This window comes from Gorilla gorilla, chromosome 7 (genome assembly GCF_029281585.2).
Source record: "Gorilla gorilla gorilla isolate KB3781 chromosome 7, NHGRI_mGorGor1-v2.1_pri, whole genome shotgun sequence".
Classification (NCBI taxonomy): domain Eukaryota; kingdom Metazoa; phylum Chordata; class Mammalia; order Primates; family Hominidae; genus Gorilla; species Gorilla gorilla.
In genome coordinates, this window is record NC_073231.2 from 141,420,822 (window position 1) to 141,448,277 (window position 27,456).

The following is a 27,456-nucleotide window of genomic DNA, read 5'->3' on the forward strand; positions in this document are numbered from 1 at the left end:
CGTTTTCCTTATAACCACCTACTATGATCTCTACTGTACAAATGAGAATTTAAGGTCAGGGAAGTTAAGTGCCTTGCCCAAAGTCACAGGACTGGTAAAGAAGGAGCAGATTCAGGATTCAAAGTTCAAGGCCTATGTTCTGTCTTGAAAAACCAGTACTTTAAAAAACAAAACCAAAAAAAAAAAACAGTGTTCCACTAGCTGAGGTTATAAATAAAATCTCTTCATCTTTGGAGAAAGTGTAACAGATGCTGCGTGTTCCCTTCATCAGAAATGCCATGAAAGGGATTATAGGACACTGAATTAAATAACCTCTGTGTTCCTTGCGATTCAGTAATTCCCTGGTTTTAAGCTACCCGAAGTAGGTGAATGGAAATAGGAAGAAAGGGATGATGTTCGAATTAAAAAAAATGAACACATGAACAAAGCGCTACTAATACATTTGTTGGCAAAAATAAGAATAACACTTTCATTTAAGAATTTCTCAACATCTGTATCTCTGAAAAGGGCTTGTCATTTCTTTGGAACTCAGAAACGTAATTTTTAAAAATCTCCTTGGAATATATCCAGTGATAAAGGTTTGATTTCTATACAATGTGTTTGGCTGTATCAAACCAACTCAGTTTACTTTTCATCAACTTTCATTTAAAATTTACTATCTGAGGCCATTATTTCCAGAATACAAGATGAAAAAAGATCACATCAGTGGTTTACTTAAACAAAATGAGGAAAATTCTATTTTTTAAAATCCTGCCACAATAGCTGCATTTTTCAGAAAGTATGCATTTCAATCTTTAAAGATACTCAGTGATTTTCAGATTATATGTACTGCAAGTATTCTGATACAGTTTTAGGCCCAAGAAAAATTTAGTCAACGGTATCTGTTCTAGTTCTTTTTAAATACTTATATTATGCCCATTTTAGAAAATGTACTATTAGCCAAAGTGAGAAAACTTGACAATTCGCAGGTATTTCCTTGTAAAATGTGCCTATTGAAATTCGTCTGATATTTCTCAAGGTGAGTTGGTGAAGATATTGGATCATTTATACTGTCATCTGAGCCAACTGTTCTTCATCGGAGTCACTGTAACAAAATATTCCCTGAGTGTGTGTCATTGAGATGAACATCTGTTAGCAAATACATCTATTTGACTTTGTGATTATTATTACGGGAGTACGTATGACACAGCCATTTGAGTAGGATAGGCTAGCCATTGGTAACACCAAATCCATCTCTCAGTAATTCTCCTTTTCAGAATAACTCTCAAAACAAGATAATTTAATGTGGTTAGCTTTTTTCCAAAATGAAGAAAACAGATAGTGGATGTTTTTTCAGTTATTTAAGTATAAATTTGGGACCTTCCGCTCTACTTTTAACTTAGTAAAATTAGATATAATTACAGTAACTCCTCATCTCTTTTTGGAGAACAAGAAGTACCTTTTTTCCAAAATGACATTGATTTATTATTTATGTCCAAATAATTAAATAACTGACAAATTAATTAGGATAACCCAGTACACATTCAATGAGAGCACTTTAATAATTTAAAATGCTGGTGTAATTACACAGGAAAGCATGCCTGATGTGTCCTGGCAGAGCCCAATTTATGAATTTCTAAAGTGAAACCATTTTTTATAAATTGTTTTAGGGTCAACATGCAAAGAAAACACACAATCTGAATAAATCAGCATCCCCCTAACACTCAGTATGGTAGTTTTATCTATTATCTCTGTAAGATCTTTTTCATTTCCATTACTTCACCTAAACACTTGCATGTTATTAGCTACTGAAAAAAAAACTGTTTCCTCTTTAGTGCCGCTCTCAATACGTCACTTTTGCACTGTATGTATAGGTCGTGTTCGTTCTCTGCAGACATCGACTGTGTGTCCTGCAGTTTAATTCTGACACCATTTACCAGGATTTAGCACAGACCCTACAGTTAAAGGCTTAGTCCCACTTGAGGTGCCAATTGCAACTGGTGGGCGCCCAGGTTACCCACAACTTGTATCAGACTTGGATGGAAATTGGAGATTCCCACAACCCCTTTCTTATGTTTGATAATTTGTTAGAACGGCTCAGAACTCAGGAAAGTAGTGTACTTACTACTGCTAATTTGTTATGAAAGGATACAGGTCAGGATCAGTCAGATGGAAGAGACGCATAGGTCAAGGTGTTGGGGAGGGCATTCCACGCCCTCTCCAGGCAGCCACCCTCGCGGCACCTCTGTGTCCTCACCCAGCCTGCAGGCGCTCCAAACCCCTTCAGCTGGAGTTTTTAATGGAGGCATCACTACATAGGCATAATTGATTAAATAATTGGCCATTAGCGATTGACTCAATCTCCAGCCCCCTCCCCTCCTTGGAGGTCAAAGGTGGGGCAGCAAGTTTCAACCCTTTAATCACAGGGATGGTTCCCTTGACAGCCAGCCACCTCTCCTCTATCCTTAGGGGCTTTCTGGAAGTCATTTTATTGATGTAAACTCTTCTGTGATGGAAAGGGGCTTGTTATGAATAACAAAAGGCCCTCCTTTCATTTTTATTGCTCTTATCACTTAGAGAATTCCAGGGGTTTTATGAGCTGTGATCCAGGAGCTGTGGAAGACAAGCAAACTATACATTTCTTACTATATCATAGTATCAAAACTACCAAATCTAAATTTCTAACTCTGGTGTCATCTGTTCACGGTCCCCTCTCCCTGAATGCCCTATAAGCACTTTGAAAGCTGTGATATAGACCAACACAAAGGGCCTCATTCTTCCCCAGAGTTTCTTGTTAAGATGAATGGCACTACCATATAACCAGACTCCCAAGTTCTAATTCTTTCATCTTCCTTCTCTGTATTCAAATAGCTACCAAGTCTTTTCACTTGTTCCTCATGAATAGCTGTTTGATTTCAAGCTCATCTACATTGCCGTTGGTTTTGTTATGATGCTATTTTTGTGCACTATTTTATTCCCAGCACCTAACATATAGCAGTCACTCAATAAATACTGGTAGTTTGGATGGATGGATGCACAACAGACAGAGGTTGTCATAGCCTCCTCAGTTGCACCTTTGCTTGTAGTCTTGCTCCAGCTCATTCCTTTCCTTCAGTAATGTATTCTTCATACTACTTCCAGTGTACTTTCTAATATCTAACATCGGTTATGCTACTGCCCTCCACCTCCCCCCATAAGGAAGAGAACTAGTTGAAAATTCTAGAAGGATCTTAGTCTCTTCGGGATAAAGTTGAGACTCCTCTGCATTGTGTTTAAGGGCCTTCCTGAGACCTTTCATCCTCCTGTTGACTAACCGACTGTGATTTTGCATTCAGTCTATCCCAATTGCAGTCCCTTAAATATAGCAGGAACTGTAAACTGTTTTCCCGAGCTCTTGGCTCCCTTTGAATATGCTTTCTTATTTTGTCCATGCCAACTCTGTTTACTATTTATAGCCTTAGATCATGGAGCCTTCTGGACCTAATCAAGCATAGTTAGCAGCATCTTTCATGTCCCTTTAACAAACTGTACCCACCTCTGTGTTTACTTACTTGTCCTTGTCCTTGTCCTCAGTAGACTGTGGGATCCTTTAGGGAATGAACTATGTCTTTGTTTTATCGTAGTATACGCAGTCTCACAGAACCTGACATTTTGGAGATACTAAGTAGATATGTGGAGGATGGACAACATGGCCTTTGTCAATGCCAACTAATTCTGTGTCATGCCATGTGTTATGTATACTTTTCAGCACACTTAGTGAAATAAAATTGAGTATCTTAAACAAGTTTTAGCAAACATAACATGATCCACTTAGTGAACTAATAAGTATGAAAGACAATGCAATTTAATATAAAGATTATTATTCTGAGAGGCAAAATACAGTCCTGTATCCCTTAACAAAGAAGATACATCCTGAGAAATGCATCATTAGGCGATTTCATCATTGTGTGAACACCACAGAGTGTTCTTAGACAAGCTTAGATGGTAGAGCCCACTACCGCCTAGGCTATATGCTTTTAGGTAACAAACCTGTACAGCATGTTACTGTACTGAATACTGTAGACAGTTGTAACACAATGGGGCATCTGTGTCTGTAAACGTGTCTAAACATAGAAAAGATACAGTAAAAATGTGGTATTAAAATCTTACGGCTCCACTGTCCTATATGTGGTCCATAGTGACCAAAATGTCATTATGTGGTATGTGGCTGTACTTGGTTTCTAACCTCCTTTCTCTTCAGAGTGACCATCTGTTGTGTTTTTATGCAGACTATTTAACCTTTCTGGGCCCGAATTTTCTTTTAACCTGCAAAATAGTGGTGATGATACATAGGTAGCAGGTTAGTCTAAATGACGTTCTTAACCTCTTTCCAACTTAAAAAGTCTGCAGCGGTTTGAGTGTGTTTGTCAAAATTTGGTTTCCACTCTCACCCTAAAGATGGTTTTTGAAATAAAAAATTGTGTTTTCATCAAATAGAAACCTTTAATTGAAAAGTAAGTTACAGAATAAACAAATACATGTTTTAATGATGGTAGAAACAAGCTAAAAATGAGTAGTTGTGAGCCTTTTGAATTCTAAAACATCTTGAAAAATGTTTTACAAAATGAGATTTAAAAAATACAGACTTGCCATCCCTTAAGATGTGTAAACTAAAATTGCCTTAGGAATTCTAATCGTACTATTCTCTAAATCATTTAATTATGATTGCATCAGCTCTCTATTCATAGGAAGTACTTATTCACTAATATCTCTTGATATCTCAATGTTGTGTAATCAATTCTAAGCATTTGAGGCTGAGCTGATGGCTTAATCACCTTTAAAGGTAAGTATGGTAGGGCATTTTAAATGTAGTCATACAAGCTCATAAGAATACAAAAAACTCCTTTCTTCAGCAGATATTTTTTATTCTTTGATTATCTAACTATAAGAAGTTTGTTGAACAGAGTGTGGAATCATCCTTAAATCATCTCCTGAGGCTTGGTAGTACCTACTTAAGAGAGGCACTAGGTGCCTTTTCAAAGTCACACAGTCTATTAGGGCAGAGCTAGAATTTAAAGCCCAGCGTTCTGGCTCTAGAGCCCATGCTCCAGCACCCTGTCAATGTATTCTAATGGAGAAGCTAACAAATAAATGGGAAAAATTATTTAATCTTTTGGACATAAAAGTTATTATACAGAATTTTGAGCAAGTGATACTAAGGAATAATTGGTTTTACCAATCCTTCTGCAACTACTGCAGGATGTGTTATTTCCTCATAGGACAGCTACCTTTGGTTAACTTAATCCAGGTTTAAAGAGTCAAAGAGATAGTTTTGAATAGGAGCAGAAATATAAACCTCCTGTTGTACGAGCAGGCCTCCCTTGTCTGTGTGTTCTCCAGCTTCATGACTTACTAAGGCTGTGAATAAAACACTGTTGCTACCATAAATGGTGCCCTCATCTGTACGTGGGAATAGAGGGACCACTGTTTTCTCTTTGTGATAAGAATAAACTCTTCTGAAATTTTGATGACTAGGAACATCAATGAAGGACTTTAGGGGAAACGAAATGTATTTTTTAGTATACATGTTGTTATTTAATGTGGATTTTATTTAAGGACTCAGTGAAGTCATCCTTCTCACTTTTTTGAGAAAGCTAGAGCTCACCTGAAGCTTTAATTGTGGCTAGGTTTGGGGATTTTTGTAGAGACGGGAGTTGTACTGACGGCAAATTCCCCCAATGCAGTGACTACTCACATAATTTTTGACAGTTAACTAATCTCAAAACTGCTTCAATTATCTTGTTTTCCATAGTGAGAAATTTAATTAAAACAGAGTACAGATTGTGAAAAGGTTATTTATGAAAATGCATTTTAAATGTGAATTGAAAAGCCTAGGGACACCTTTTTATTTTAGATAAAAAGATGAAGGTTCTATAATTTTTCATATTCATTTTACCAGAAGCCAGGGTAAGAGCAGTATGCAATTTACTTGAAATGTCTTATCAGGAGTCTCACAAATCAATCTTTTGCCTAAATTGCTTGAAAGGTTGACTTATTTTAGGAATGTAAGACTTTAGGAAATAAGTTCAGATTTAAAATATATGAGTATGGAAGTTTTTTTTTGGTTTTTGGTTTTTTTTCTTCCTACGTTAAAACAACAACAAAACACCTTATCAAGGAAGTGGAAAGCTCTAAAATGAAAATGTCATTAAGGCATGGAAAGCAAATTGTGCTGTCATAATTAGGCTTGCCTGTCCAAGTTAGTTGAGCTATAATGGTTTTATGTGAGCTGATGTGACAGATGTAACATATCCCTCAGGTGATTTAGGGCTGAGGCAGAGAAAGGAACTTGTGAACCACTAGATTATTCCTTTGTTATAATGGATTATCTGCAAGAACCTGCCATGTTTGTTTTACAGTTTTCAACCAGCATTCGTAGAACACGGTCTCTGCCTTTAAGTAGATTAGCATCTAAGAAGGAACATAATGTTGGGGAGGAAAAGTAATTTTCTGTCTACCCTCTGAGTTCTTAGCTGGAATGTACCCAAAGGAAAAAGAAGTTTTTTGACATGCATGTTTTATATATATGGGAGAGATACCCAGGGAATTAGTAAATCTCAAAGAGGGGGCTTCGAACTCTGGTTTATATAGCATCTTCCGTAAGGAACAGTAAATTTTTGTAGAAATGACTAGATAGTCTCTAGGGAGAGCAAATTCTGGAAAGGCAAATAAATGGAAGTTTGTTATGTAGATTCCTCTGTTGCCATCTCAGGCTAATAAGGGTCCAAAGTTATCTTGATGGGCCTCGGTGTCTCCCTCCTGTAATCCCAGCACTTTGGGAGGCCGGAGTTGGAGGTTTGCTTGAGGCCAGGAGTTGAAGACCAGGCTGGGCAGCATATTGAGACCCCCGTCTCTGCAAAATTAAAATAAATTTAAGAAAATAAACTTGTGTTCAGTAATCAACCTTGGTCCCTCCTGGTAGATAGGAGAGAAGGGAAACCTTTGCCTTTATAAATTTATGTCTTGCTTTGATGCAGATATAAGAGGGCGGAGAGCTTTTTTAATCTGCTGATTCTCAATTAGCTTCAGCTCAAAATAATCTTTATGCTAAAGTAGCATATTTTGGGTTGGCATGCCTGGTCTCCTGGAGTAGTTGTCACCCCCACTTTGAATTCTTTCATATTTACTTGTTTATTTTAGGTGGTCAATCTGTTATTTGGATCCACAAGTATACATCTTATTTAAGGTACTTATCTTAGAGTAATGTAACTACTTTTATTTTTCTTATTACTCTCCATTATACTTTAAGTTGTTAGTGGTAGGTAGGAGCTATGTCTTTTGATCTACAGGACCCAGTATATTTTGGTTGAGACAGGGTCTTGTTCTGTCACCCAGGCTGAAGTGCAGTGGTACAGTTAGAACTCACTGCAGTCTCAACATCCTGGACTCAAGCGATCCTCCTGCCTCAGCGTTCTGAGTAGCTGGTACCACATGTGTGGGCCACTTTGCCCGGCTATTTTTTTTATGTTTTATAGAGACAAGGTCTCACTTTGTTACCCAGAATGGTCTCAGACTCCTGGCCTCTAGCAACCCTCCTGCCTCGGCTTCCACAAGTGCTGGGATTACAGGTGTGAGCCACTGTGCCCAGCCTGGATTTCCTGATGCAGAGACGAAACAGAGTTAACCTTGAGAATTAGAACACCTATAATTGACTTATGTACAAAGAATAGGGAGGAACAAACAGGAAAGTACAACTGCTTGATGGAATGTGGTAAGACTTTAGAGGAGACAACATTTAAACCAAACAGGAAGGGGATGAGTAGCACTCAGGTAGGAGGAACCAAGAGGACTCTGCACAGACTCGATGTGATATTTAAAGGCATGGACACAATCTTAGTGTGCTGCAGTCAGCCAGAAGAATTTTGGTGATGTCCATTATTGATGAGGTTTATTGTCATCTTTATACATTTTTATTCTATTTATTTTGTTTATAGGTAGAATAGAGCATGAGGTACATAACAGGATGTGGAATCAGGACTATAGTGGTTAAAAGTAAATAAAATAAAAAAGCAATTTTAAAATAGAACTACGTTGTTGGGTTGGGTGACAGAAGTGGAAGGCCAGTTGGCCATCTCGATATGTTCTTATAGTGTGGCATTATCCAGGAGAGTTCACTACAGTACAGGGTCTGGCCCTCAATTTTATAGGGCCAGGCAGTATATCATAGGGGTTAAAAGCAAAGTTGGGAGCCAAACTGACTTTCGAATCCTTGCCCTGTCTTTAATTGCTATGTGACCTTACTCAAATTGCTTAACTGTTCTGTGCCTCAGTTCCTAATTCAAAGATGGAAATACTAGGGCTTATCACATGAGATTGTTATAAAGATGAGGTAAGTTGCCATGTGGAAAGTACTTCATACCTGACACATGAAAGGTGATACATAATTTTGTTTTTGGCTCAGAAATCTAATTCTTCAGTTTACCAATGTAGCTCAGTCTTTCAGAGCATACTCTTGCTGTATGTTGGACATTAATATATAAAAATTGTAATATCCAGTACTATTCACATGTGCTAGAATGACTAAAATTAAAAAGGTATTTTGAATTGTGGACTGGGATGTGGCACAATAGGAACTCTGATGCACTGCTGTGGGAATGTACACTGCTCCAGCCACTTTGGAAAAATGTCTGACACATTTGGCTGTCTGTTATGAGCACAGGCCTCCCCAGGACCTAGCAGTGGGTAATTCCTCAGCAGAGATGCACACTTAGATGCACTGGAAGATGTGTGTAAGAATCCTGTAGGCAAAACCTAAAAGAAGCAAAATGTCTATCAATAGTAGAATGGATGAACAAATTGTATAATCATTCAGTATTTTAAAGCAGTAAGAATAAACCAATTGTTGCTACACACAGCATTGATGAATCTCACAAACATAATACTTAATGAAAGAAAAATGGCACAGAATAGTAGATATTCTGATTTCATTTATATAAACTCAAAGCAGGCAAAACTCATTGATGGTGCTGAGAGTCAGGATGGTGGTTACTTTTGGGGCAAGACGGTGATTCAGAGGGAACAAGGGCAGCTTCTGGCAACTGTTGATGTCCCATTTCTTGATCTGAGCATTGGTTACTTTTTTACTCCTGCTGTGTGGCTTGGTTGTATTCACTTGGTGAGAATTCACTAAGCTGTGTACTTAGGATTTGTACCTTTTTATGACTTATTTTATGCTTGAATAAAAAGTTTAAAAATATGACCAGTTTGTGAATTAAGAGAATTGATAAGACTAAATAGACCAGATGCTCTCATTTATAACAGAATAACACATCTTCCTTCAAGCAGATCTGTTATTAGACCACGTGATAATCTGAAGGTTTCTCAGTAAGTCTAAAAGCAGATCAGAGAATAATCTTAATGCAAATATTTTAAAACTCTGATAGCTTGTTCTTAACATTTTCCCTGTATAGAAGCCTCTGCACTGTGAATCACATGTGCCTTCTGGTGGGCCAGTAGCCATTTCCCCTTCACGGTGGGACTAAAGACACTTGGCATCTCTCATCTGGCACATCATTCCAAGAGGGGCTGTTCTCAAGGAAGAGCACTTGGAAGAATGAATGAATCAATATAAATCCATGACTAATTGAACGCTCACCCTGTGCCAGGCACTGGGAACACAGTGGTCGACAGGCAGATGAAGCCCTTGTTCTTGTGGAGACTCCATTTCTATTGGGAGACATGGACCATAAATAATACATATTGGGTATTGATGAAAGTCAGCTTCCAGACTCTTGCTGAGCATGACTACAAAAGATGAAAGAAACAATCAACAAATAAACCAAAAAATCTTTGAAGGCATGAAAGCTAAAATGGTTAAAAAAATAATAATAACTGGGCCAACAGCTTGGAGGAAAATGAAAATGAAAGGCAATTTTCCTCTGAATCACAGAGAATGAAAAATGACTCACGTGACTGTTTCCTCAACTGTCCTAAGAATGGTACATAGCTAGTATCATTCTAGATACAAAGGAAAGACATTAATTCATGTTATACACAGTGGATGTCTTAGGACATCAGGTTTCATTCTCTGGTGGAACCCTGGTGAGAAAGACTGCAATGAGCTTCTGCCAATTTCTAAAGAAGGTAGGTGAGAATGTGAACTGAGTCTTAAAAGAAATCTAGAGCCCGGAGAAGTTTTAAAAAATGGGCCTTAAGGGTCCACCCAGCTTAGGTGAAGGGACTGATAAATCCCCTTGGCTGTGGAATGGATCCCAGAGAAGCTATACTTCCAGAGAATGCACTGATGGTCAGCTTCCAATCATAGCAGTCCTTTGTGGGACTAAGGTTAACCTAGACTTACTAATTCTCCTGTCCTGGAGAAATATAGCAACATAGTCCTGAAATTATTTTTTTCATGTGTAATTGCTGATATTCAATTAAAAAAATTACAGACATACAAGAAGGTACTATAATAAACTAAGGAAAAGTACAGAAGCAGACACAGTGGATTCAGATAGCAAACATTATACTCAATTATAATAAAGGAATTAAAAAATAAATGTGATAATTTAAACAGAACTGGAATGTATGGAAAAATAGACATTTTGTAACTGAAAAGAACTAAATGGATGGGTTCAGTAGCAGATTAGACAGAGCTGGAGAAAGAACTAGTACGCTGGAAGTTAGATCAGTGAAGCGTGAAGAGAAGAGACTGGACCACATGGAAAGGACCCTGAGCACAAAGTCTCTCATGTCCACCTTGCTCATTTAAAGCCCAGAGGTTCCACATGGTCTGGTCCCTGCACCTCTCTCCCAGCTCACTCCACTTTTACTTCTTGTCTTACTGTATTCCTGCTGCTATAATAAAATTATAATATTAATAAACTATAATAATTAGATGTAATTAGATATCTTAGATGGATAATTTATAAAAGAAATGTGTTCTCACATTTTTGGAGGCTGTGCAGTCCAAGATCAAGACACCTACAGATTAAGTGGTGAAGACTTGCTCTCTGATTCATAGATGGTGCCTCTTGCAGTGTCCCCACAGGGCAGAAGGGCAAAATGGATGGCAGGGACTGGAGGGCCAGGCAGCTCTCTGAAGCCTGTCATGAAGGCAGTAAACCAGTTCACGAGAGCCTGCATGTCTTAAGCACTTCGCAAGAGGCCCAACTTCTTAATTCCACCACAATAGACATTAAGTTTCAACATAAATGTTGGAAGTACACAAACATGCAAACCACAGCACCCCTCTACCTCATGGCCTTTATGCTTGCTGTTCATTCTATCTGAAATTCTCTCCCCCTAGTCCCCTAAAATCCGTGTGACCAGCTCCCTCACGACTTTCACATTTGTATTCAAAGTCTTGTCTGTAAGGATTTCCCTGGCCATAGTGTCTAAAATCTCAAACCTCCCCAACACTCTCATTATCTTATATACCATATATTTTGCTTGGTTTTGTTTCTCTGCTTCCCCATGAGGACAAAGATACTTGTTTTGTTTTGTTTGTGTTGAATGCTATGTCCCCGGTGCTCAGCACGGTGCCTGACACCTAGATGGCATTCAACAACATCTGCTTCCCAGGATAGATGGAAAGATGTCCATAAAAATCTGTAGCATGATGCAAGGTTAATATGGACCCAATGAAATTTAGTTATTCCCCCTTTTTCCTATCTTTGTGGAATTTCTGGTTTAATTTCATTTTCTTTAATTTTTTTATTTACAGTTAGTTTTCCCTTCACTTGTTTGTAGGATTTCTGACTTAACTTCATTGTTATTTTGTTTTTCTTTCAGTGTATTTTTCAGCACCTTGACAAATTAAACAAATGAAATTCTACCTCAGCTGGATATGAACTAAGAGAAGAGATCCTATGAATGATTGACACAGACATATTTTAAAAGGCTGTATTCAGATGTGGATAGAATAGCAGCTAATCTTGGTCAGTTATTACCTAAAAACCAAAGTAGTTAATACAAGTGATTGCAGGATGGAAATGTAGACATCACATTTTAGAGAAAGTTTTAAGAATTCATCATATTCTATAAAAGTCAAATACCTTGGATAGCTTTGATTTTTCTCTGATCTGACAGCTTGAGAGTGTTAAAAGGAATAATAGGTCTTTAGCTAAAACAAAACTACCTTTATTAGGTGTGAACTGTGCCAAACAATTTTCATAAATATTTTTTGGCTAATCTTCCCACAACCACTGGTAACAACCAGGAGGTATATTATGATTACCATTTTGCAAATTTTAAAATTGGGATTCAGAGAGATTAGTGACTTCCCCAAAGCCACACAGCTAGTAAGTAGCAGAGCTGGAATTTGAACATAGTCATCAGACTCCAAAGACTGACGCAAGGAAGTTGTATTAGTCTAGAAGTCACGTAATATTTTCCTCACAGCCCTAAAATAAACAACTGGGCATGTGATTTAATTCTTAAATGATGACTTATTTAAATGATATGAGAAAGATTCTTATTTAGAATCGTTGTTAATATGGTAATTTTTATCTTTAGTTGACTTTGTGATATGCTCATAGTCTGAGTCTCAGAGGTGACACTGCATCGACCCGGATACTATTACCCAGAACCCCAGTGAAAACTGAATTTCTGAAAAGACTGTTTTCAGTTAATATTTGTTTTTTAAACTCAATCAAATTGTAAGACTAAGCTTTTAACGCTGCGTTTTATATGAAAACTTTTTACGTGTTGAAGTGACCAGTTATTATCGCAATTAAAGTTAGATGTCAGATAGCATAATTACAGTCTTTTAAAATGCCTCAAAACTGAAACAGTATTTTAAAAATCACTCTTTTGTAAATTCATCTGTTCACTTAAAATGAGTTTTCCTGAGTTTAAATGTGAGTTTACTTGTAACAGAAATAGAATTAAATAGGTCATACTGTTTCCTTTATCCTGGAAAATCTCTTCTTTTTAAAGCAAGATTTCTCTGGTGTTTGGCCACGTGTTGGTTTGAGTTTTATAGGTCGGGAATGACAAATGAAGAATCTCCACCTGTGTAAGAACACATCTTCCCTTCCTGTAGCCTGGCATCCGCCAAGCAGACAGCTCACCCCTGCCAGCTCAGTGCCGTTTTGAAGCTAAAAAGTCAGACTTGATGAATAAGCAAGTCTTTTTAATGAGGCAAATATTATTTATGTTTATAATAACTAATTTCTCATCCGTGTTTGTTCAGTTTTTAATAATGTTCTGATATCAAAAGTAGAATACAGAGTTCCATAGGCAATTTTCTGCTGATGGCAGGGAATCTAAGACTGATACTTAATGTTTGACAGAAAATGATATAGGTGAGTTCTTGTCATCAAATTTTACAGTATTGTAATACATACTGCATTTCATTATACAGTATTTCCTCAAGTTGCATTCTTCTTAAAGAAGCACTTAACTACATTTCCTGCCACTTGTCATTAATTAGTTCTTTTCATCATTTATTCAACAAACATGACCACATGCCTCCTATGTGCTAGACACTGGGAATACAAGAGAAAGGGCCTGCTTTTTACCCTTAAGGACCTTACAGACTAGTGAGAGGAGAGGAGGCAAAGAAATAATTACAGAAGCTATGAATATACAACTTATTGGTTATCATGGACGCAGGAAGGAGAGAGGGATAATTCAGCCTGGAGTCTTCTTGTTGGCTCACCAAAAAGGTGATGTGAGAGGAAACAGCCTGTGCGGAGGAATTGCGAGTGAAACGACACAGCTGCTGCAGGGCCGTCACGCAGGTGCTGAAGCACACAGCACCAAGCAGCAGTGGCAGGCACCTCCCTCACAGCACCAGGCAGCAGTGGCAGGCACCTCCCTCACAGCACCAGGCAGCAGTGGCAGGCACCTCCCTCACAGCACCAGGCAGCAGTGGCAGGCACCTCCCTCACAGCACCAGGCAGCAGTGGCAGGCACCTCCCTGGGTGAGTTGCTGAGGGCAGAACTGTGACAGGCTTAGGAATTTGTTCTTTATCTTGTATCTTTATTTATTGGTTAATCTTCCCCTATTGTTCTCAGGACAGAGGAGTGCAGAGTGGAGATTTTAAGCAGGGAGGGAAGGGGTACAAGTGGGGATTTGCATTCTAGGTGTATAATTTTTGGAGGAATGTTTAGATAAGGAAGCATTAGAAATCCAGGATCAGTTAGGGTCTCTGACTAGTCCAGTTGAAGAATTCTGAATGATTCTGATGAATCTAATAATTCTGAATGAAATGATTCATATTAGGAATATAGAGGAAGCGGGGATGGGTGTGAGATAGATTTAGGGAGATTAAAAATAGACTCATGGGCTAGTTAGATGACAATGGGATGGTAAAGCAGAAAGCACTGATTTTTCTCCAGATGTTGATGCCTTCCTAGGTGTGTGTGGACTGATGGATTCTCACGACAGTATTAGAGACCTCTTGTATCTCCTGCACTGCCTCGCTCACAAGTGCACAGTCTGATTTTTAAAGTGCAAGGAAAGGGATAAAACATCTTTGCAGTACATTTTGACAACATAGGGATGCGTTATATATGTATGTATTTGAGATAAGGTCCTCCTCTGTCATCCAGACTGGAATGCAGTGGCCTGGTCTTGGCCCTGCACAGCCTTGGTCTGCAGCCTCCGCCTCCCGGGTTCAAGCAGTCCTTCCAACACAGCCTCTCGAGTAGCTGGGAATACAGGTGCCCATCACCATGCCTGGCTAAGTTTTGTATTTTTTTAGTAGAGACCAGATTTCTCCGTGTTGCCTAGGCTGGTCTCAAACTCCTGGGCTCAAACAGTCCGCCCACCTCAGCCTTCCAAAGTGCTAGGATTAGTAAAGGAGCTTTATTTAGCTTCTTCCAGAGGAAATTCCTTAGGTTGCTTGTGACTTTATACTGCCAGGTTTCCTCACTTTTGATCATCTGATGAATGGCTAGAGGCTCTGGAGATATATGAACCAGCTGAGGAAAATTCAGGAACGAGGTGAGAGGACTAAACAGAGAAGGATTTGGCCTGCTTTGCCTCTAGAGGCATTCAGTCCAGCAATGTAATGAACATCTTTTAAGTCCTCATTATGTTCCAGGCACTGTTGCTACTCTGTGCCTGGTGTGATAGTGTGAAAGAATGAATAAGACACAATCCATATTCAGAAAGGTAGGTGAAGCAAAAAGCAAGGCATATTGTATGCAGCCCAGTAATGGAAGTACATATATTAGGTCCATTGTTGGCATAACAAAGGTGTCATGGACAGTTTTCATGGGACTCAGAAGTTATAACAGAATTGGAAGCTCTCATTTGAGCTTCACCTTGAAAAATTCACTAGACAGAGAGAGCAGGCCAGAGACTTGCGGGAAACAGCACATGAACTAGAAATAGTCATTGCATGGGAGGCACAGGACACATTGCAGAAAAATGAGTCTGACATGTAGACTGGGGCTTGTCACAATGGGGTCCTCTAGGAGCAAATATGGAAATGTGAAAAATTACGCAAAAATTTCAAATATAAGGTAAACCTTCCAGCATATCTGAGCAGTGCCAGCACTGAAGTGTAGTGAGTTCCTCATCCCAGGTCTTGGCAAGCTTTTTAAGAGTAGATTCTAAGCTTAGATGTTTGCTTGATCTAAATCTTTGACATCCCCTTCTATACTTTGATTCCACTCAATTATCTGTTGAGTTATAGCAAATAATACATTCACTATTTTTTAAATTTCTATCTTAGCCTCAGAAACATCTACTGAAGAATTTTATAATATAAAACTATGTAAATAAGAAAAAATGAGCAACCAGTGATTCAGAACACTGGAAGATAAGAGCATTAGGGAAAAAAGGGAGGCCTGCTAAACCCTCAGATCACCCAGTCCTCAGATAAAAAAATCTTAAGGTTTGGAGGCTCTTACTCAGCTCCACTACTCTCTCCTTTTCCTCGTTTTAATCATTTGCTGAGTCATTTGTTTATTGGTTAATCCCCCTTCACTGTTGTTCTCAGCCAGTGACCTCATCTCCTACCTTGTGATAAAAATAGTAGATGTTCAACAAGAATTCCCTGTGCTCCCTACCTGGAACCTTAGACACTGATTTGCAGTCACACTCAGCTTTTCCTCCTTTTCTCCTATTGCACCCTGCTTCATGCTTCCCTATATGTTTCAAGCGTTGTCCACTGAACAAATAATACTCGTCATAATGGAAGTACAAAATATTCACCACCATAGCCAAATCGAACTGTGAAATTGAAATCCTCCTGAATGAAATCTTGTGAAAATTGCAAATTTAATCTCTTAAAATCTTCAGTATAAAAATATCGAAGTCAATAACTCAAAGACCTAAACAATTTGAAAATTCAGATAAATTGCTAGTATTGTAATATCTGACAGAATAATTGAGTAAGGAATGAGTGTCATAACTGTAGGGTTAAAACAGTATACTGCTTAATATTTTAGTTTTTTTTATAATTCTAGTCATTTACAATCTTGATTCTTCAAATAAGCACAGAAATAGAATTATTTGAAGAAGCATATTCTTTTCAAGCTAACATTACTAAAGTAACCATGATCTTTGCATTTTGCCCAACTGTGTGCACGATACAGTGACCTAGTTGCAAGTCTCAACTTCATCTTCACCCTTTCTGTTTCGTGCCCACACACCAAGAGATATTTCATAAACCCAACATGAATGATGTCATCCAAATTCAAATCCTTATTCCTTAACTTGGTCCTTCATGAGCTAGTGTATAATTTTCTGGGTCTCCTCTTCCATTTGCACCATACAGAGGAACCATAGCAAGCTATTTGATTCCTTGAATGAGCTTAGTTCTTGTCTTCCTGTACCTCCATTGTTTTGCACCTGCTGTTCATTCTGCCTAATTTTAATTTTTAATGACTATTTTAATGGAAACTTCTACTTTCTGTGCTTTGAAGCTAATTTCTAGCATTGATACACCTGGGAAATTTTCTTCCACTTTTCTCTTTCCTAACTGGGCTGGTCTGTCCCACCTCAGTGCTTACCCTTGACATGGCAATTGACTTGTAGAATTATAGTTGTCTCTTTAGTTGTCTGTCAGCTGTCTCCCATTACACCTCATGTCATCCTGCTTACTAGACTCCTTTCCAACCATGGTGTCTAGCAGAGTGCCAGAAATGGCATAGGTGCTAAGTGATGAAGGTTTCATTTAATAGGAATTTTCCTTCCATTAGGAGCCTCCAGCTTCTTTTAATTCATAAGAATTATTTGTAATGTCTGCATTTTGCTACGTACCTGATAACCAAAATCATCTCAAAGTATTTGTTTGTTGTCTGATAGCTTTCTCTTCCTTGACTGACTATTGGAAGATCATACTCAAATTAGTAATCTACCTTCAGCTACTATGAAGAACACTGTGGCTTGCAAATTGTGTTATAATCATATTCATGACTTCTGTTATTCCTCTGCCCCCATTTAATGACTATCATTTTATATTATACATTCTCATCAAAGTACAAAACATATAGCTCTTTGACAAATATTCAGTTGCTCTTTTCTAAAAAAATTTTTTTAAATATTAGTGATCATATATAAATTATGTCTTACTCCTACAAAGACAGCACCATGCCTTCATATTAATATTTATTTTACAAAGTTGAAAGCTTTATAGTAGCACACTATTTTGATTACTGTAGCTTTATAGTAAATTCTGACTGGGGAAGACTTGTGGTCTATCCTGAAGAATGTTTCATGTGCAATGGAGAAGAATGTGTATTCGGTTCTTTTTGAGTAGTGTGCTCTATAGATGTCGATTAGGTATAATTGATTTGTATTGTTGTTCAAATGTTTTTTTTTTCTTTTTTGGCCTTCTTTCTAGGTATTCTACTTATTACTGAAAGTGTGTTGATGAAGTACCCAACTATTATTGTTGAATTGTCTATTTCTCCCTTTAATTCTGGTAGTTTTGCTTCATGTATTTTGAAGCTCTCTTGTTACATATATTTTTTATATATGCATACATGTTTATAATTATTTTACCTTCTTGATGGATTGATCTTTTTATCATTTTTTAAAATGTCATTTTTCTCTAATAATTTTTGTCTTAAAGTCTCTTTTGTCTAATGTTAGTATTATAGCTACTCTAGTACTCTTTTAGTTACTATTTTCATGGAATATCTTCTTCCATACTTTTCCTTTCAACCTGTTTTTATGTTTGAACCTAAAGTGTGTCTCTTGTAGACAGCATGTGGTTGGATCATTTTTCCCATAATGCTAATTTCTTCCTTTTAATAGGTGTGTTTAATCCATTTACACTTAATGTAATTACTGATAATGTAGGATTTATGCCTGCCATCTTGCCATTTGTTTTCTACATATTTTAGGTCTTTTTTGTACCTTACTTCCTTCTTTTGTGTTAAATGTTTTTGTTTTCACTGCACTGCTTTATTTGTTGTTTCTTTTTCTACATTTTTATTTTTAAATTACTTATATTGCTTTCTCAGAATTAAACCAACACAAAAATGCTTTTTAATAGCTCCATTCTCTCCACTCATTTTTGTCTTATTACTATCATACAAATTACATCTTTGTACATTGCATACCCGTCAACATAGATTTATAATTATTTCTTTGTGTATTTGTCCTTTAAATCAGATAGAAGGAAAAGAGTTACAAATAAAAAAAAAGTTTATACTATCTTTTATATTTACCTAAGGATTTACCAGTGTTCTTTGTTTTTTTTAATGTGGATTCAAATGACCTTTGTCTTAACTTCTCCTTCATTTTTGAAGGATAGTTTTGCTGGATGGAGAAATTTTAGTTGACAATCTTTTTTTTTTCCTTAAGAACTTGTTAATATGGCTTCCTATTGTCTTCTGGCCTTTATAGTTTTTGTTAGAAATCAGCTGCTAATATTATAAAAATCTCTTGCATGTGATAAGTTGCTTCTCTCTTTCTACTTTCAAGATTCTGTCTTTGTCTTTCAGCAGTTTGGCAATAACCATGTCTACATTTGGGTCTCTGAGTTTATCCTTTTTGGAGATTATTGAGCTTCTTGGATGTGTAGATTACAGTTTTTCATTAAATTTTGGAAGTTTTCAGCCATCATTTCTCAAAATAATCTCTATTCCTTTCTATTTTTTCCTTTGGGTCTGTCAGTATTTATATGCTCATGTATTTTCATACATTTGATGCTGTCCCATAGGTCTCTGATACTCTGTTCATTCATCTTTTTTTCTCTTCCTCAGACTGGATTTTCTCCACTCATCCATCTTCAAGTTGACTGACTTTTTTCTTCATCCTAGTTCTATCTGCTGATGAGCTTCTCAAATGAATATTTTACTTTTGTTATTATACTTCACAACTTAAGAATTTATTTTGGTTCTTTTTTATGTTTTTTATATTTATATTAATATTCTTTGTTTGATGAGACACTGTTCTTATACTTTTCTTTAGTTGGTTAGAAAGGGTATTGTTTGATTCCTTGACTACACAACTATCCCCTGTGTATACCAAAATCCACACATAATCAAGTTTCATAATCAGCCCTGCAGAACATACATATTTGAAAAGTTGGTTCTCCATATATATGAGTTTCACATTCTATGAATACTGTATTTTTTAGTTGAAAAAAATCTGCAGTAAGTGAACCCACACAGTTCAAATATGTGTTGTTCAAGTGTCAACTGTATTGAAAATAACCAAATTAAAGTCTTTGTCTAGTAAGTCCAATGTCTCAGCTTCCTCAAGGACTGTTTCTATTGACTGCTTTTTTTCTTGTGTAGGGACATACTTTTGTGAGTTTTTTTGCGTGTCTCAATTTTTTGTTGTTGTTAAAACTGAACATTTAATATGTAAACTCTGGAAATCAATTTTTTCCATGGTTTCTTGTTTTTGTTATTTAGTGACTTTTCTAAACTAATCTTATAAAGTCTCTATTTCTTGTGCATTGCTATTGAAGTCTCCTCTGTGTTAGTTTACTAGTCAGCTAATGATTGGGCAGAGATTTTAGTAAATGCCTAGAAACTTTCTAATCTTTGCCAAAGGCCTCTGGGTGCCTGTTGGGACTCATGCTTAACCTCAAGGTCAGCCAGAAGAGAGAGCTCAGAGCCCTCTCGGGTCTTTTCTGGGCATGGATGTGGCACTGTGCATGGTTCCGGCCTTCTAGATTGCCAGGAATAATTCAGAGCTTTACAAGACCTGTTTTGGACACCTCATTCCCCACTTTTCTTTTGAAGATTTTTGATTAGCCCATTGTTTGTTCAGTTTTTCTTCACTACTTCAGGCAGCAGAAATGTCAAACAATTGCCTTTAAGTATTTTCTTCAGATACCCTGAGGAAAAAGGCATTTTGCAAGGGGTGAAGTCTGAGTCAGGTCAAATGAAGACAGTTCTCTAGGAATGGGGTTTTGTCAGCCTTGTTCTGCCCCCTCCAGCAGCATCTAGACTCCTGGTGATTGTGGCCGTTGGTTTTCAAGGTTCCTTCAGAGCTGGGGAGTGGGGCATGGGAATAAGACAAGTTAGAATAGCGCAAAGCTCACTGTTCTTACCAGGATTCAGCCATTTAAAAAAAAGAAAAAAGACAATGTTTTCTAGAGCTCTGCAATCTTTTGGTTAATTTCCAGGGTTCTGAAAATGGTGATTCTGACCATTTTTACCAATTGCTCTTTGCTTTTGTAGAGAGAATGTGTGGAAGTTCTTCACCATTTTCACTCCTATATTTTTCTTTACACTATAAGTAGACATATAATTAAATGCTAGCTGAATTAATGGAAATTCACTAAAAGCAGAATGCTTCTTTCTTTTTAGAAACTTCTCTGAATGTTTTTGTACTTCTCCTGTTATGTTTTAGGACTATGATGATGGATATGGCACTGCTTATGATGAACAGAGTTATGATTCCTATGATAACAGCTATAGCACCCCAGCCCAAAGGTAAGAGTCAGTCTTTATTACCAGACCCCACAACAGAAACCATTCCCTTCCATATTCATATATTCTGGGAAAAGTATGGCAGTCAGCTAGAGAGGGTAATTGGCTTGCCCTGTTTTTGTATTTGTTTAAATGGAGAAGCCCTGTCTGTTCTAGCAACCAGCATGTATTACCCTACCCAAGTTTACTATAATGTTAAAGAAATCAGGCTTGGGAAATAAAAACTGAAATTTTAGTCTAAAAATTCAACTTAAATTTTCAGTATATTTTGAGAAGGAACAATGGCCTCAAAGCCTGTGACTATTTAGTCTTAAGGCCCAAAATTACATTGGAAATGTGTAAGTATCCTGCATTGTCAGTGCCTGGAGAAGAAAGTGTCAAAAGTTTTGTTTCCTATTCATAGGACATTTCAATTTCTAAATAGCAGCTCTCCTGTTTTCTATCAACTTCAAACTCCTACCTGTGAATAATGACTTAGTTGTGATTTATTTTCCAAAGAAATATTTACCCACAAATAATTAAATGTTACCAGAGGCAAAACAGAGCTTCATACTTAGCTCTTCTGATAATATTACCTTGATGTTCATTGATACATGAAATTAGTGTTTCTTATGTTGAGAATGTTTTCCTAAATATGTGGAAACCTTTTGTTTTATGTTTAAAATTCTAAGTGGAAGACAAAGGTAGATATACACATAAAACAAAATATTGGCTTTGTAGTGATTCTGAAGCATAAGAAAATATGGACTATGAGGTGATTTAGATGAAACACAAATTCACTTTTGAACTCGTCCAGTGCCAGTCAAGCTTTGAACACATAGGTTCTCTTTATTTGTTAACTCTGGTACTGAGGTAGATAGGGATATAAAAAAAACTTTTTGTTTTTGCTCATACCAAATTTTATTCTTCTATAACTTGTAAGTATTGAGTAGCCTTCAAACTTTGACTCTCAACTGGTCTTTGTTGGTGGAAGCCTGTATATCGTGTTTGTGCCCTTTAGTGTGTTGAGGGTAGACCTAACACTTACGGAGCCCAGTGACTGGCATGTGGTGAATGCTTGATAAGACTTTGTATACACCGTCTCATTTAGGTATCCCAGCAACTTTATGAAGTATATGCCATTGTTTTCATTGTATACATGAAGAAAAGGAGCACAAAATTAAGTAATTTGCCAGAAATTGCACAGCAAGTGAAAAGATGAAATTCTAAGTCACATATTCTAACTCAAAGATATGTACCCTTTATAAATAAGTCCTCAGATTTTGTTTAAAAACAGAAATATCCACAAATATTTCAGTATGTAGTCTAAATATCCTAGCAAAGCAAGTCTCCCATCCCCACAGCATTTGCTGAGTGCATACTATATTCCTGGCACTGTTTCCATAAGTTCTGTAAGGCCTTACAGTGTAGGTTGTCTGAACACATCAATCCTGACAACAGTACTATAAAGTTGATGGTATTGCTGTAGATGAGGAGATCACATAACCAAGAGATTCTGGCACTTGCTTGTGACCGAACAGCTGATAAAATGGTAACAGGTGTGTGACTGTCAAGTGCGTATTCTTAACCCTGATACATTTGTGTGAGAGGCTCACTGCACATTTCTGTTAGTTCTGTTCCCGTATCTGTTATGGGATGTATATACAGTTATGCGTCATTTAACAACTGGGATATGATCTGAGAAATGTGTCCTTAGGCAATTTTGTCATTGTGTGAACATCATAGAGTGTACTTACACACCTACATGATACAGCCTGCTACACATCTGGGCTGTATGGTCTACCTGAACAGCATGTTACTATACTGAATACTGCAGGCAGTGGACACACAATGGTATTTCTGTATCTAAACATGTATAAACATAGAAAAACTTCAGTAAAAATATGGTATAAAAGATAAAAAGTGGTATACCCATACAGGTCAGTTACCATGAATGCAGCTCGAAGGACTGGAAGTTGCTCTTGGGTGAGTCAGTGAGTGAGTGGTGAGTGAATGTGAAGGCCTAGGACATTACCGCGCACCACTGCAGGCTTTATAAACACTAAACGCTTAGGCTACACTCAGTTTATTAAAAAGTCTTCTTCTTTCTTCAATAGCAAATTAACCTTAGCCCTCTGTAACTTCTTTACGTTATAAACTTGTAGTTTTTATTAATTTTTGACTCTTGTAATAATACTTAGCTTAAAACACAAATACATTGTACAGCTCTACAAATATATTTCTTCATATCCTTATTCTATATACTTTTATCTATTTTAATTTTTTTTTTTTTACTTTGTAAATTTTTTTTTCCCCTCTGTCACCCAGGCTGGAATGCAGTGGCGTGATCTCAGCTCACTGCAACCTCCTCCTTCCAGGTTTAAGGAATTCTTGTGCCTCAACCTCCGGAGTAGCTGAGATTACAGCCATGTGCCACCATGCTTGGCTGATTTTTGTATTTATAGTAGAGATGGGGTTTCGCCATGTTGCTCAGGCTGGTCTTGAACCCCTGGGCTCAAGCAGTGTGCCCACCTTGGCCTCCAAAAGAGCTGAGATTACAGGTGTGAGCCACCACACCGGGCCTACCTTTTTGAAAATTAAAAACAAAGACATAAATACACACATTTGCATAGACCTACACAGGCTCAGGATCTTTGAGATGTCATAGGTGACAGGAATTTCTCAGCACCATTATGATATCATAGCGCCACCGCTATACCTGCAGTCTGTTGTTGACTGAGACGTCGTTATGCAGCACATGACTCTATTCCGTGTGTTGGACTTTCACATGCAAGCATGTTTTTTGGCTTGAACTGTATCACAATATAGTGATGTTTACGGTTCGATTCATTCTGTGGAGAAAAGAGATGCGACTTAATATTTATTGAGTTTTTAATGTGTTTCAGATACTATGCTAAATGCTTTTTGTATTTGATTTCAGTAGATCTTCACAGGCATCAACCCAGTCCTATACGATAAATAGAGTTTCCTCCAGTTAATAGATGTAGAAACCAAGATGTAACTTTTTTTATGAAGTATATTTACAATACAAGATTATAGTCCATGTGATCTTCTGGTTTTTGATATTTGATATAAAGAACCAAACTTAAAGCATTTGCCCTATTAAATGCTGTGATCTGTCAAGGAGAGTGATGTCAAAATGTGACTGCAGGTAAACTGATAGATCACTAAGGGGAGCTAGCATTTACTTAGAGCCTGCTCTAAATCAGGCATGGAATTTAATCTGTTACTTACATGTCTTGTTTTAATACAAATGACAACAGCAAGAGTTAATATACATGATGAAACTGAGGCTCAGAGAAGTAGGTGACTAATCCCAAATATGAACCTAGGCTTTTAAAGCTCATGGTCTTTCTACTTGAAGCTCTGATTATATATTTATATGACAGATGATAAGCATTTATTCTTTGGTTATTTATTCAATCAGTGTTTGTTGAATGTCCATTTTGTGCTAGGCATTATGCTTGATGCTTGGAATACAAAGATTATTAAGACGGAGACTCTATCCTTGAAAAGCTTACTGGCTAGAAAAAAACAAATGTAAATATTTTAAAACAATGTAATATTCTAATTATCGTGAGCGGTCTGAGGAGAAATTCATTGTTTTCATAAGAAGACTGTGCTAAATTCTGGTTGGGAATACTGTGGACATTTACCTGAGAAAGTGAAGGATAAGCAGTAGTCACCAGGTGACAAACAGGGAAGAGCAGTTCACAGAGTAAGGCCAGCAAGTCACAGAGGCATGAAACAGGAAGTTTTGTGTGGCAACTACACATAATTGTGTAGGGCTGAAATATGTGGCACACAGGAGCTGTGGGGAGAGAGGGGCCAGGAGGAGTGACAGCATGTTTCCTCCACAAGGAGCTGAGACAGTGCCATTGAAGGGTTACATGTAAAGGTATGATGTGTTTATACTTGAATTTAGAGAAATTAATTAGATGACAGTTGTGAAGGCTGGATTGGCAGATGGTGAGCTCAGAGGCAGAGACTAATTAAGATACTGGTATGTTATAAATTATAAGCCCTTTAAATATCAGGAAAGATTCACTAAAAGAAGCATCTTTTGTGACAGCCAGTCTACCTTCTTTGAAGTGATCTTTTCTGTGCTACAACTTGTGTTACCTGAAGGAGTACAGAGAACTGTATGAGAAGTGCTCACATGGACAAGTGCAGAAGCCACTGCTAGATACTCTTGAGTGTTCATTTAATCCTCATAACATGTCAAATATCTGTCCCTTTTAAAGAAGAAAACAGTGGCTCACACAATTAGATAACTTGCTTCAGATCGTACAGTTGACACAAAGGAGACAAACTTTGAACTGAGGTCTGACTGTAACTATATATTAGTATCTTTTCCACTACAGCACTCTTAGCTTACACTGAGTAACTGCTCTGCTATAAATTGAAAGGAAGCAGCTATATATAGTGTGGGGTGAAGAAATGGTTCTATGCACCATATTAGTTTACTATATGGGGCTGCCATAATGAAACACTCCAGTCTTCTTAAGTCCTCTCTCCCAGGCTTGCAGATGGCTGCCTTCTCCCCATGTCCTTCCATGCTCTTTTATCTGTGCACCCACATTTCTGGTGCCTCTTTTTGTATCCAAATTTTCCTTTCTTTGAAGGACACCAGTCAGATTGGACTAGAACCCACTCTAAAGGCCTCATTTCAATTTAAATCAGCTCTTTAAAGGCATTGTCTCCAAACACGGTCACAGTCTGAGGTACTGGACTAGGGTTTCAATACATGAGTTTCAGAAGGCAAGGTACACAATTCAGCACATAAAATGCACATACTCTAACACCGGTTTAAGCACAACACTGCACGTTTCAGAATTAGGAACCTGGTATGAACTAGTTAGGAGAGCAGATTTTCAGATCATCCCCAGCATCAAATAGTAGACATTAACAAGGAAATCATCACGGCCATCATCTTAGATTTCCTTTGTGCTTGGCATTATTTCATCTACTTTACATAAATTATCTCCCCTCTCTGCATACCCTTCCATATTGCTAAATTCAAGTTTAAAAATGTTATTCCCAAATTCAGAGAAGTGAAGTTCCTCATTCCCAAATTCAGAGAAGTAAAGCCCAAAGAAATCACCTCGGTGCCAAAACATTCTCTTTTATACTGTCTCCATTGCCTTTCAGCTCTCCTTTTGTCATGGTTTTGATTACAGTTGCTGGGACTAATTCCTGTTTATATTTCCCATATACAGTATTCAAAGATCTAATACTTTGTGATGTTTTAAAATCTCTTAGGAATTCTGCTTCAGTATGCACTAGAAGTTTTGCCTTATCAAATTTGGACTACCTTAAGCAAATAGGGAATTTAATTTATATTAAATATACATGTTACAGTCGTAGGCTTAGACTAGTGAAATTAAGCAACTTGTTTTTCCACTTTTACATGAGATCCCTTCAGTGAATAGCATTTACTTCCACTGCTGTCAAGGAGCACCCAGTTTTCAGATGCACTGGTGGGCAGTGCCATGTAGCACTTGATGTCTAATCTAACATGTCTTGATTTTGACAATTCAGGTTCCGTAAGATTTCATACGTAAATAGTTCTCTCAATTCAGAATTTGAAAGTACGTGCAATGCTACAGTTATAGTTCAGTATTAGTGAAGAATTCTTCACTTGGCCTCCTTTTAGAGTACAAAGCTGCTCTGCAAATGTTCTTTGACATTTTGTGCGGTAGGAGGGAGCACAGAGCAGAGGTAAAAGCTGCTCAGTCCCCCATGGCAGCCACTAGACATGGAGCTGTGGACCCTTGACCCGTGGCCCGTCCGGAATGAGATGTGCTGGAAGTGTAAAACTCACACCACATTCCAGAGACTTTGTATGAAAAAAAGAATGTTAAAAAAAATTATTAAAATTAATTTCACCTATTTCTTTTTACTTTTTTTACATGTGGCTACTGGAAAGCTCTCTATTACAGTGTCTTCTCATAGACAGCACTGAGTTAAATGATTCTGGCTGTGTCTGTCTCTGGCACATACTCACTTAGGGGTAAGCAAGACAGCAACACAGTCCACAAGCCTCAGAGAGAGAACTGGAAAGCGGCCCCTCATATTCCTACTTTTTAAATTCCTATTTTAATGTTTGTATGTTATTTAAAATATAGCTTAGTAATATTATAGTATGCATAAGCACATTACAGTTACAAGTTCAAAAACATTTTTATTTATGCCGATGTAGTATCAGAAACAGAGACCGGTGCCACAGTGGTTAAGTCTGACGGATCTATGGTCAGACACCAACTTTAACATTTACTGGCTCTGTAATTTGGGGTGAGTTATTTAACCTCTCTAAGCCTCCTTTTATAAAATGTGTAACTGTTTCTACTTGTGAGAACAGTGTAAAAAGATTCTCGTTTAGAGGGCTGGCCTGAAGGCTGAGAGAGACAGAAAAGCACGTAGTCTTTGTAAACTGTGTAGAGGGAAGTCTGTTGTCCACTCCGTTGTCTCTGCTTGAGGACTGAATGAGATGGTTTGCATAGGGAGGTAGCACAGTGTGAGCCCGAGTTCCTGCCATCCTTCTGCAGCTCTAAATTCCTTCTGCTTGTTGTTTGACACAAGAGTGGCTACGAAGAGCAGGTTCTGGGAAACCTGCAAGGACTGTGTGAGCAAATGTTTTAT

General features: G+C 37.5%; 1 protein-coding gene across 9 annotated transcripts in view; it reads left to right on the top strand.

Annotated features, from left to right (window-relative positions):
- Positions 1–27,456, top strand: part of KHDRBS3 (KH RNA binding domain containing, signal transduction associated 3) — a 199,860-nt gene that overhangs the window by 129,602 nt on the left and 42,802 nt on the right. For 8 of the 9 annotated variants that reach the window (XR_002007132.4, XR_002007135.4, XR_010135055.1 and 5 more), the window contains one exon: positions 20,735–20,817. Coding sequence is in view for 4 of the 9 variants with exons in the window: in XM_004047562.5 (XP_004047610.1) it covers positions 20,735–20,817 (83 nt within the window). In the remaining 5 variants the exon portion in view is untranslated. Of the gene's footprint in view, positions 1–11,751; positions 11,898–20,734; positions 20,818–27,456 lie in introns of all 9 variants that reach the window. The other variant, XR_002007136.4, reaches the window with a different exon arrangement.